Genomic DNA, 13,203 nt, shown 5'->3' with positions numbered 1-13,203 from the left:
AAATTGTATTTTTTTATACTTTAAATAATAATATTTTATAGTAGTTTAGTCTGTTTATTTTAAAATTAAACTGATTTGAGAAAATCAAAAATTGAAATTTTAAAATTTATGAAAATTTAACAGAAGTAATTTTAGATAAAAATTAATTTGAATCGAATTAGTCTAATTCAGTTCGATTCGATTCAGTTTAATCAGTTGAACTTATAGACTTTTTATTTTTAAACACTTTATTTTAAATATTTTAAAATTTAATTAAAATATTTCAACTTTAATTATAATTTAATATCTCTATATTATTAAAAATAATATGATAATAATCACTCATCGATTTAATTTAATCAATTTTTTCTAATTAAAATTGAATCGAACCAAAATAATTAAAATTTTAAAATAAAAATAGAATAAAATAAAAAAATAAATAAAATTTTTAATTAATTCAGTCGATTTGAACCGAATATTTTTCAATATTCTCTTAATATAATTTCATGGGACCTGCAAATTTAATCTTGTATTATTCTATTGGTAGATATATTCTCATATTGTTTAATGATATTAATTATTTTAATAATCAATAATTATTCTAATAATTATTAATAATAAAAAAAAAATGCGTGTATAATTTAATTTTTAAACTTTATTTACCAATATTAGCTGTTTTAATGGTAATCAACCAAAAATTAAAAGAAAATAACTTTTCGATTCACTCTTTCAACTTTTAAAAATTAATGTCTTAACTATATTAAAATACTAAATTCAAATTTAAAAATAATTTATTAAAAGAGGCCTGATTTTAAAAAATTTTAAAAAATTACAATATAATCTTTATATTATAAAAAAATTCATTAATTAATCACTTAATTTTTAAAAATATATTAAAATTTTTCTAAAATTTTAAAAAATTTAATAATTAATTATTTCATCAATTTTAATGATTAAATATTATGTAAAAATCTAAAATACCCTTAATTTGAGATTAAATAGTGAATATTTTTATCCAACTAACAGACCAATTAATGAGCTTTTTATATTATAGGAACTAAATAATAAAATAGTTAATTGCTAAAACTTGACTAATTAATAAGTTTTTTAAAATTTAAAAACATTTTAATAAATTTTTAAATTTAAAAACTGAATTTTTTTAATAATATAAAAACTGCATAATAATTTTTTTCAAAAATTATTAACCTTTGCCTTTTTGGTGGTGAAGATTCATCTCTTCAAATCCAGCTAAAACTTGAGATGCACTACAGCTATCTGTTTTGAGGGATCAACCTGCTGTGTTATAGTTGCACAATATATACAATACATAATTATAATAGTATAGTATTGAGCATATATTGTTGACGAAATCTTTTTGTATATAATAAATATAAAAATATATTTATTATATTAAATTCATTATAATATTAGTTTACATATAATAAATATTTATTATATATGTGATATGGCCGCAAATAGAGTTGAATCGTAACTAAATAACATACAAAAAGAGATAACCTGAGGTGGTTGGGGCTTATGGATCATAACTTCGACACTCAAATCAGTAAATTTATAGAGTGATTGTTTTTAGTTTAAAATAAGTGTGTAAAAATGTGTTTTGATCTCGATATACATTTATTTTTATATTGTAAAAAAATGAGGCTGGTTATCGAATATCTGTAAATCCAACTGGTACTGCTAGTGAATAAGAGATCTCACATTTGTAGGTATAATAGAGATGTGCTAAATTATATCTATTAACGATTACTTTTCATGAACACTTAACATACTCGGAAGAGAGTAAATGTTGGTAAAGAACCAAGCGCCTGTAGTGTTCAAATCTACCATTCTATAGGTAAAACCGAGTATCAATTTATAATACCCTTACCATTATATTGCATAAATGATAATCAATATAAAATATATTTACTTTAAATGTAACTTTTAAATAAATAGATTATTTTATTAATAAATAAAAATATAAGGGCTTTATTATCCTTTATTGTTAATTTTTTAATTTAATTTAGATCTTTAGCTAAAATTGTACATGATTAAAAATTTTAACTTTATTCTTACAATTGAAATTTTTTACTAAAAATATAAATTCGCATATATGTCTGAAATTTTTATTTAATAGGTCAAAATAAATTATTTTAAAAGAAATAAATTTATGCTAAAACTGAATATTACATATATCCAATTTATTTAATACATTTTTTTTACCATCCAAACACACCACTATTTACACTATATTTTTCTGTAAGGGAAAAATTGAAAATAATTACCTCTAGTAGAATTTTCACTTTCGGCTCTCGTCACACTTTTAAAAGTCATACGTCTTAAAATTCTCTTTTCGAAAAGTTATCGTGAATCTCTATCGGACGTCGGTAGTAAAAATTAAATTTAATTTAAATCTGTTGTAAAATTTAAAACTAATTATTCTGTATCAATAAGTTTACGTTTAAATTTTATATAAGACTTCTAACAATTTATTGAAATATATATAATAAATAAACCAATATAAATTGTCACTAAATGGTTTCTCATATAAAATTAAATTCATAAGTATTTGAACATATTATTTGATTCACTTTTATTTTTATAAAATTATATGGAGTTGAATTGAATTTAAATATAATTTATTTTCAGTGAATTTTATGGTTTGATATTGGAAAACTGAAGTGAATTAAATTTTACATAATTCATAATTGAAATTTATTTATTTAATAAAAACATAATTTTGTATTCTAAAAAATTTATTTTTAATAAATTTATAATAATTAATAAACATATATATTTATTAAAAGTATTAATAAATTTATATTATCTATAAAAGCAAAAAGAGGGAAATAATAAGATTTCTTATATAATATCGTTAGTTAAATAAGATAACAAATTGACCTGAAACTTGATTCGTTATTTAAATTGTCATTATTTTTAAAATTAAAGTTTAATTGATTAAATTGATATTTTATTCAATTTAAATTATATTTGATGTGGTTGAAATGAAACTGTACCGCGATTGATTATTTTGTAAAATTGAGAATGTGAAATGATTAACGTATATGGCAGCCACTCCGACACTCAAGTTATTAAAGTAAAAAAAAATGACAAATATAAATAATTATTTAGAACTCAAAAGTAGTTGTGCAAGAATGTGCACCTTAGTTTCTGTGATCATTAGCTTTTATACTGTAAGAAAATGAAGTTAATTATCACATCTTCTTAAAATCCGGTTGGTATTGACTAATTGATAGGGGATCCCATAATTATAGGTGTAATAGAAATCTATTGGATTGCGTTTTCTAATTGTAACTTCTCATGGAGTCTCACCTCATGGTTGAGAGGGTGAGTCTTGATGAAGAGCTAAGACCATAAGTGTCTGGGTCTTCTTTTTCCTCGGTGGGACTGAGTATCCTTTGATCAGACTCTTGTCGCGTGGCTCTGTTTTCGAGTGCCAGTACATGGCCTGCATTGGGCGATTATTATGCTATATCAGAAATCTCTCCGTTGGTCTTCAATTTTTTATATTCGAAGGTGACAGTTGTTTTCACGATCTAGGGCACGTGACCTGTTTAGATTGGTCTTCCATGCTCGTATCGCTTTATCTGATTTTGCCTATAAATGATAATTACCCTGTTTTGTAACTTTCATTTTTTAATGAGAAATCTTTCTTTCTATATTTTTTATTATTATTTTCGCTAAGTGCTTATATACTCGTACTTGACCATAACACTCATCCAACCATAGCTAAACAATAACTTCTAAAAAATTGCTAAGGGTTAACACCTGGCCAAAATAAAACTTGGTACTCATTGCCTTTGCTAAAAAGTAACTAAAACAGGCTTGCTAACCAGACATATCACTCGGTTACTGGCCTAATTAGTAGCCATAAAATAAATAACTTGAGAAATTAGAAGAACGGGACCGACAACCGAACATGTGGCCTGGCAGATAACCGCCTTATGGTCTGGTATGAAATGCCTTTTAAACTTTTTGTACAGTGGAATTAATATCCGATAATGTGGCCTGTCGGATACCCACCTTGTGACCTTAGCATAAAATGCCTTTTAAGTTTTTTATGAAGCGGGACTAACGCCTAGGATTATGGCCTGGCGAATACTTGCCTTATAGTCCGGTATAAGGTGCCTTGTTTAGTGAGACTAACACCCAGATTGTGGCTTAGCAGAACCTGCCTTGTGGCCTAACATAAAATGCCTTGTTTAGTGGGACTAATACTCGAATTATAGTCTGGCAAAATCTGCCTTATGGCCTGAAATAAGATGTCTTATTTAGTAGGACTAACACCCGGAATATGGCCTAGCAAAACTCGCCTTGTGGCCTAGAATAAGGTGTCTTATTTAGCAGGACTAATACCTGAATTATGGCCTAGTGGAATTCGCTTTGTGGCCTGACATAAAATGCCTTGTTTAGCAGGACTAACACCCAGATTAGGTGGCCTGGTAGATACTCGCCTTGTGCCTTTTTTCTTGTCTCCACATATCCTCGTCTCTTTGGCTTTTAGTTTTGCTTTTGACTTATCCTTTTGTCCTCTCTCAATGCTTAGACTTCATCATCTAGTCTTATATACTTTTGGACTTTGCCCATAGCTACATAGCGGTTGGATTCTTGATTAGGGAATCCCTGAATTTGATGTTGCCTGCTTTTTTCAATACTTCACATACTATCTTATGGTTTAATTCTTTTATCTGTATTGCTTCTGCATTGAAACGTGAGATAAATGCTCCTTAAAGACTCGTCCTTTCCTTGATGAATCTTTCGCAAGTCAAATGAGAGCTTTTTAGGAGGTATATAAGTAATAAACCTGGATTTAAATAACATAGCGAATTATATAAATCTTTAAATTAAATCTGGGCTCAGATATTGGTACTATTTCTGAGCCAAACCTATGAGTGTTGACGGAAACACTGGGTTCAACACAAAGTCGTTGACATCTTGAAGCTGCATAGTCATCCTTAAGATCGCTAGGTGACTTTTAGGGTCTGATGTTCCATCATATTTGTCCAAACTTGGGAGTTTGAACTTGGCAGTAAAAGTCTCTACTAGGATCTCTTCTGATAGAGGTGAGGCATCGTCCAAGCCATAGTCCTCCTCCTGCTTCTTCTGGAATCTTTGAACAGCCCGTACCAGCTTCCACTCGACATCCTTTGGAGCATCGTCTGATGACTCTTCTTTCTCGAACTTGGCCTTCCCTTTGGACCGCGTTTGGATCGCCTCTATTCGAGTCCTTGGGGTATCAACGGAGGCTTCCTCCCTTCCCCTGGGAGCCATGAATGATGCCTCCCCCCGAGTTTTGTATTGCTCGAGAGTAGCCTGCAACCTTTTAATATATTAAAGCATTTGCTCATTGTTTATATTGTTGAGATTTCCTTCGTTGACCATAGAGGGTGTGTTTTGTCCACTGTTAAGAGCGGAAGAAATGATAGCGCCCTTATCGGTAGCAACCTTAGTAGTAGCTTGTGAACTTTCGGCCACTTCAAGAGAGAGAAAATAAATATTTCTTTTTAAGAGAAAGAGGATAAGAGACTGGTTTTAATCCAAATGAACAAAGAGAATCCAATGGATTTTTCGACAATGGAACCAATTGATGTGGCTGAAATGAAGCTGTGCTGCAATCGGTCACTCTGCAAGAAAGAGAACGAGAGGTGGTTGGTACTTATGATAGCCACTCCGATACTCAAGTCAATAAACTGAAGAAATCAGCGAATGTAAGGAATTGTTTAGAACTCAAGAGTAGTTGTATAAGTATACGTATCTTAGCCTTTGCGATCATTAGTTTTTATGTTATAAGAAGATGGAGTTAATTATTGAATTTTCTAAAAATTCAGTTGGTACCGGCTAATTGATAGGGAATCCCGTGATTATAGGTGTAATAAAAATCTGTTGGATTACGTTCTCTAATGGTAATTTTCTGTGGAGCTTCGCCTTTTAGTTGAGAGGGCGAGTCTTGACGAAGTGCTGAGACCGGAAGTATGATGCTATAACGAAACTGTGCCGCAATTGGTTACTCTGCAAGAAAGAGACGTGAGGTGGTTAGAACCTATGGTAGCCACTCTGATACTTAAATCAGTAAACTGAAGAAAATAGAAAATATAAGGAATTGTTTAGAACTCAAGAGTAGTTGTGTAAGAATATATATCTCAGTCTCTGCGATCATTAGTTTTTATACTATAAGAAGATAGAGTTAATTATTGAATTTTCTAAAAACCTGGTTGGTATCGGCTAATTAATAGGAATTTCTTGATTATAGGTATAATGAAAATCTGTTGGATTACGTTTTCTAATGATAACATTTCGTGGAGTCTTGAGAGAGCGAGTCTTGATGAAGAGCCGAGACCGGAAGTGTCCGAATCTTCTTTTCTCTCGATGAAACCGAATATTCTCTTATCAAACTCTTGTCACGTGGTTCTGTTCTCGAGTGCTAGCGCATGGACTATAGTATTGTGCTATATAAATATTTTATCTAAAATTTAACTTAAATTAATTATGCAATTTAGGATATATATAAATATAAAATTCTAATCCTACTTATTATTAAATTCTACATAATTAACATTTATATTAAATTTGAAATAAAATTTTATAATAACTAAATCATAAGCATGAGAAATTATTAAAATCGCAATTTCATGCTTTTATAAAAAATAATGATATATTTTTTAAAGAATAATCGTTAGTTATGATTAGATTGATTTTTTTTTAATAAGTCGCTATTAAAAATTTTTGAAGAAAAATTATACTCCTTAATAAAATTTATTTTTTAATAATATTTTTATCAAAAAATTTAATTAAATACTCTGAATTTATTTATATTTTAAATAAGAATATTAAAATTTAAAATTATTACAAACTAAAAAATAATAAAAATTTTATATACAAATAATTCAAAGAAGTAATGGTAAAATACAAGTATATGATGTACAATAGTTTAAGAAAAAGAAATTCATGTGAATAAAATATCTTAAAATTTTTAAATTTTTTATTGCAATTTTAAAATAAATTATTTTTTACAATAAAATTTAAGTTTTCATATAATTGAATATTTTAAAACTGTATAAATAAATTGAACACATTTTATATACTATTTTTTAAAAATTTTTTGTAAAATTTATTTTAAATTTCATAAAATAAATAAACTGAACCATGCTGAAAGAGAAATTGAAAGGATATAGCTATATAAATCAAATTCCATTTTCTAGTTTTTTGCCTTGCGGCTTCAAATTCTAATCTATATGTAGTTAAATACAACCAATCCCACTTTGGGATTAAACCCAATAAGCATAATGCACTAATCTTTTTCTTTTTTTTTTTTCTATTTTTTTCCACTCTCAAATCATAAAAAAGTCAAAATAAATATTTTTTTTTCAGGGTATGAGACTCTTCTGTACATTTGATTTCCCTTTTTGTATAACAGTCTTCAAATTTTCTTTCTTTGCTTGAACTGTCAATCTTTTGAAGCTAAATTGCATCTGTTTGGTGTCTCTCTTTTCTCTTCAACATTCCTTTGAAGAAAGGAAGAAAGATCATCTACAAAGGCAAGCATTTTCCATATAAAGAAAGTTGAGTTTGTTTTTCTCTTCTCTTGGAGTTAGAGATCAAAACTATGATTTCTTGGACAATTGGATTGGCAACCCATTCTGGGGAAGGGCAAAAGGTCCATACTGAATCCCATTATCTTTTCCCACCATAGACCATCTGCAGAAACAGAGAGAGAGAGAGAAACAAAATTGCCCATGTCAGCAAACAAGAAAACTTTCTATATTTAGTAACTGAAACAACTTTCTTTCATTTTACTTTCTACTGAAAAGGTAACTAATACTGTTAATAATTTTTGTTTTCTGATTTGTTCACTTCACCAACCTGTACTTAGTGGTCAGGTGATGGAGGAGGATCAATATCTCCAGTTTAGCTAACTCATTCCCAGGACATGAGTGGACCCCATTGCCAAATGGCATAAAAGTATTGGGCTTTGGTGCAACCTGTGTTGAAAAATAATAAGATTATTATTATTATCAAAAAGAATTTCATATCAACTTTCATTTTGAAAATGGTAAATAGAAATGATCATTTTATAATCAAATTTCCCTTTATACCTCAAATCTTGAAGGATCAAACTTTTCAGGATCTGGAAATATTTCTGGGCTATGGTGAATGTTTCTGAAAAGTGGCAAAACTTTCCATCCTTTTGGGATTAGATATCCTGAAAATGAGAATTAAGTAAATAAGAAACTATTGCCATAATTGATAAGATGTTTAATAATCTGAGTTAAGCCTCTTAGAAAGCTTGAAGACAAAAACCCAAAAGAATAAAATTTGAAAAAAAAAATGTCTCAGTTTCTGCATTTGACACAACTCACTGACCTTCATATTCAACATCCTCAACAGCTTCTCTAAAAGTGAAAGATAAAATTGAAGCAACTCTCAGTGTCTCTTGAATCACCCTTGTAGTAATTGGCATCTTTTTGGTATCTGCCCAAGTGAGAAGCTCTTCCTCACCACCCTTCTCTTTACTTGTTACTATGTCCTCTTGCTCTTCCTGCAAAACCCAGAAGGCAGCACACAAAACAAGGTCATTTAAATTATTATTATTATTATTTTATATTTTTCATTCTACAATAATATTGTAATAATGTCAGAATTTAAAGACAATACTCACAGTGACAGCTTGAAGAACACTGGGGTTTTCTCCAAGGTACTTGAGAATCCATGTTAGAACACTAGCAGTTGTGTCACGAGATGCAAAGATTACACCTATAATATTATCAGCTATTTGATCGTCTGTGAGGCCTTCTTTGTCACCCATGAAGGATCCAAGCAAGTCATTTTTATCGAGCTTCATTTGCCTTCTGCTAGAGAGAATTTTTGCCAAGATCTGAGCAAGTTCTTTTCTTGCTTTCATGGATTTGTTGAAGAGTGTCCCTGGCAGGTTAATGGGCATTGAATTGTATCCTTTCTCAAGAATGTAGTAACATCTCTTCAGATCTTCTCTGTATAGGAACTCATCCTTTCCAAATATTAAAAGTAGTGCAACGTTGAATGTGTACTGCATCAAACAAGCAAAACCAGTTCAGTTGGTAGGCAGAGAGAAACAGAGCTTCTCTGTTTTAACTGATAAGAATGCAAGAAAATGGAAGAATACGTACAGTTTTCATTTCCTGGAAAGTGTTTATAATTCTTCCTTCCCAAGATTTTAGAGAGTCTTTGGCAATGGATTCAATATCACAGACGATGGTTTTGATTGCTTCAGGAACAAAGGCACGAAGTACAAGTTTTCTCAACTTAGCATGGTAATCTCCCTGGTGAAAGAAGATGGCTTGTTTGCCTAACATCCTCTCTTTACTTGCAGGAAATGTTGGTTTGAACAGATAAGCTCTTGTTACAAGCACGAATTTAGCAGCTTCAGGACTTGAAATCATCACACAGGGACAACCCAAGATGTGGGTTTTAAAGACAGAGCCATACCTACATCAACACACAACAAAATCCCATTAGCCCATTAGCTGAATATGAGAAAATTTCAATGTTAAAGAAGAATTGGTAGTCAGAAGTCACCTCTTCAGTTTAGAGGCAAAGAAGACGTTTGGGTTTTGAGAGTAGAGTTGGAAGGTTTCGCCTATGTAAGGCCAACCCAATGAGCCAGGAGGGAGTGGCAAATTCCGGGGATTGAAATCAAAGAATTTGAAGATAGAATGGAAGAGAAAGACAAAGAGAATTGAAACAAAGAATAGCATAAACAATAAGGAAATGAATTCCATAGATGGTGTTTGTTATTTTGTGTGAATCAGAAGTAGTAGCAGAAGTAGTTAGCTAAGTGGCAAAGAACTTGTGTGGAGAAAACAAGTGAAGAAGAGACTTATTTATAGGCTATTGGGTTAAGAAAATAAAACCCACAAAAAAAACCCAAATATTTTTTTTTTTTTTGAAAAAAATAAAGGAAAATATAGTTAGCTAAAAGTAGGAAAGAGAGAAAGAGAAGGGGAGCTTTCAAATACAGCTTGAAATCCACACACGGAATCCCGGTCCAGCTCATGCATGGTATTAGGTATGGTGAGTTTTACAGTTTTGGTCATGAGAGTTAGCACGTGCGAAGACACATGGAGAGTGTGAGAGAAAATTTGACCAGAAGAAGAGAGGGGTAGGGTTGAGTGCTCTATGAGTATGAAGGGGGGATGGATTTTGATTATTTTAATAACCCATTTGAATTTTTAATCATGTAATTCAAGTGAATTTGAGATACCCTTTATGCAATTTCAATAATAATCAAAATCATCTTTTGTCTCTTTTATATTCTCTCTCTTCTCTCTATAGTTGAGTTGTGTGGTTTGATAGTGGGGCCTACATCTATCAAAATCATCATTATATATCTCTTCCCTTTTTGTGCCCTGTTGTTGTACAACTTGAACGTACGGGCTCCATCCCCCTCATTCTCCGAAACCTCATTTCGATCTCTCCCCTCTTTCCTTTCTTTCATGGTTAATTTATAATATACTTTCCAAAATTTATTAAAATTTATAATTTAATTTTTACTATTTTAATAAAAAATAATTTAATTTTTAATATTTTATTCTATTGATAAAATGATTTTTATGCTAAAATTTACTAATTATTTAAATTTTAATTTTTATGGCAGTTTACTCTTTTTAATAATTTTATTTTTTATAATTTTAATATTTATAATAATTTAATCTCTTTAATTTAAATTTACTTTTTCAGTTAATTAATAATAAATTTAATAAGAAGACTATTTTGTTATCAGATGTTGCACAAGAGTCATCCAATGTAAGCTATGAGCTGTTACTACAGACAGAGTCACGTGGTAATAATTTGACAAATGGATAACACAGTATCGCCAAAGAAAAACTCGGACACTTTAAACACTCGGTTTATCACCAAGCACCCTCCTCTGAATAGGATGAGTCTTCGCGTAAAGTTACTGTTATGAGTAACAGTTCAGTATATCCCCATTATGCATATAATAGCAGGATTACCAATCTATTAGTTTACAAAATCCCATATCAGGCATCCAGCCACATCATTGCCAGATTATCAAGAAATGTTATATTTATCTTCATTTTCTTACAATATAAAAGGAGAACGATCACAGGAGTAAATGCAACGACCCGAAAATCGGACCGCTACCGGCGCTAGGATCCAGGTCGGCATAAGGCCGCCGGGACCCGTAAAAGCCTAACATTCATCCTGTGAACCTGTTTAATCCCATACATGATCAACAACATACATAAAAATTTAAAACTTTTCTTTTCATTCATTCATTCATACACCAAACTCAACCTGTGCATGCACTATACATAAACATAACCATAAATATTGACCCCTCTTTGGGATCTCATCAATGCCCCAATGGGTGGCATAACATGTGTTGAGTTGGTTTACATAAACGTCATAAAACATCTAAGATCATGTATTAAAAGGGATAACAACATTCTATGGTCAAGCACACCTCTAACCTCCATGAACATCATTACATTACATTTATATATTGTACTTAACATAACATCTCAACATTATTCATGTCCACACTATCTATTATATAACCAAGACTTCATTACTCTTGCTGACCTCCTGGTCTACCCTGTACCTGCAAACCTGGGGGTTAAGGGAGAGGGGTGAGCTATAAAGCCCAGTGAGCAGAATAATAAAACATTTAAAACATATGATAACATGGAATGCATCACATCACAATCATATCACATCAAGGATGAATTTGTCACCAATAGTCCTCTACATAGTCCAACTGTGCCAGGGGCGTAGAATGGGCCTCACTGGTCTTTCTCTTACATAACATAACATAACATAACATAACATTCCGACTGTGCCAGGGGCGTAGAATGGGCCTCACTGGTCTTTCTCTTACATGGTGCCAGGGGCGTAGAATGGGCCTCACTGGTCTTCCGTACCGTATCATCATCATATCATAACATACGAGGACTAAAGGATCATTCAACATTCATCCGCATCATCAACATATTATGCAATGCAACATATTCGTGAGTTCTAATGCAAACACCCTATTATATCTCATGGCATTCATGATGCGTGAATCATGCTAAAACTGATTTATTTACTTTAAAGCATAAAGAGTTATTTCACTCACCTCTGGCTAGCTCTGACAGACACAGAAGCAGCTGAACTCACTACTGGGGTCCTCGGTTCCTCGGGTCCGAACCTACACAGGTGGACTCAAATGAGGGACCAAACATACCTGAACATGACTCTAAAATACTCCTCAAAAACCCCATAAAACACCTCAAAACATCCATGGGAAACATGCAAAGGAAGGATGAACAGGGCACTTTCGGCGACAGGTTCGGCGGCCGAAAGTCCCTCCAGAGCCGAAAGTCAGGCAGGTTCGGCGGCACCTTCGGCGGCCGAAACTCCCAGACAGAGACGAAACTCATGCATGTTCGACGACACTTTCGGCGGCCGAAACTGCCCTCCAGAGACGAAAGTCCTCTTTCGGGGGCAAGCTTCGGCAGCCGAAGGCTGCCTCCACAAGCGGGTTCGGCGGCCGAAAGTCCATTCGGCGGCCGAACCTGAGTTTCTCCAAAGTGGCAGAAACTCAACTCCAACATGCACAAACGCCTCCCAAACCTTTCAAACATGCATAAACCTGATCTACAACATGCATACTCAAGCATACAAGCTCCTAGGGGCATCAACTATCTTAAACCCAAACTACAACACATCAAGCAACCACAAACATCATACATTGCTCAAAAACTTAACTTAACCCATAAAACCAACCAAAACCTAAACATGCATTTCTACCCCATAGATCAACTTAAAACTTGTGTAAAACATGCAATGAGCTCAAGATCGGCCCTTACCTCTTGAAGATCGAGAGGAAAATGACCCTAGCTCGAAAATGGAAGAGATTGAGTTTCTTGAACCTCAAAGCTCCAAAACTTGCTCAAATGCTCAAAATCTTCAAAATAAAATGAAAACTCATGAAAATCTCGAAAGATCTGAAGGAAGAACTCAAAAATTGGTGAGGGACGGCGGAGAGCTCACCTTGGCCGAAAATGGGGAGAAAAGCTCGCCCATTTCGGCTAAGGGACCCCTTTATAGATGGCTGGCCAGGCCACGTTCGGGAGCCGAACGTGCCTCCGCATGCATGCCATGTTCGGCGGCCGAACATAAGGTTCGGCGGCCGAACCTGGTTTCCCTCACTTATGCCTTTGG

The 13,203-nt window shown here is 32.3% G+C and overlaps 1 protein-coding gene across 1 annotated transcript; it reads right to left on the bottom strand.

Moving 5' to 3' along the window:
* Nucleotides 1–7,147: 7,147 nt before the first annotated feature.
* Nucleotides 7,148–9,841, bottom strand: LOC110624210 (abscisic acid 8'-hydroxylase CYP707A2). Its single transcript, XM_043960628.1, has 7 exons — nt 9,553–9,841; nt 9,144–9,462; nt 8,657–9,043; nt 8,362–8,536; nt 8,094–8,200; nt 7,861–7,979; nt 7,148–7,695 (listed from the first exon to the last, which is right to left on the bottom strand). The coding sequence occupies exons 1-7, from the start codon at nt 9,753–9,755 to the stop codon at nt 7,602–7,604; spliced, it is 1,404 nt and encodes a 467-aa protein (XP_043816563.1). The 5' UTR covers nt 9,756–9,841; the 3' UTR covers nt 7,148–7,601.
* Nucleotides 9,842–13,203: the final 3,362 nt, after the last annotated feature.

Source organism: Manihot esculenta, chromosome 10, assembly GCF_001659605.2.
Source record: "Manihot esculenta cultivar AM560-2 chromosome 10, M.esculenta_v8, whole genome shotgun sequence".
Lineage (NCBI taxonomy): Eukaryota > Viridiplantae > Streptophyta > Magnoliopsida > Malpighiales > Euphorbiaceae > Manihot > Manihot esculenta.
Note: the sequence above shows the minus strand (reverse complement) of the source record. Positions and strands in the feature narration are given on the sequence as shown.

What these genes read in the sequence shown, in the direction of transcription:
- LOC110624210 (XM_043960628.1), bottom strand. Translation starts at nt 9,755, where the DNA reads ATGGAATTCATTTCCTTATTGTTTATGCTATTCTTTGTTTCAATTCTC. An exon ending in GTGTTCTTCAAGCTGTCACT is followed by an intron (nt 8,537 to 8,656) that starts GTGAGTATTGTC and finishes TGGGTTTTGCAG; the next exon opens with GAAGAGCAAGAGGACATAGT. An exon ending in TTGATCCTTCAAGATTTGAG is followed by an intron (nt 7,980 to 8,093) that starts GTATAAAGGGAA and finishes TTTTCAACACAG; the next exon opens with GTTGCACCAAAGCCCAATAC.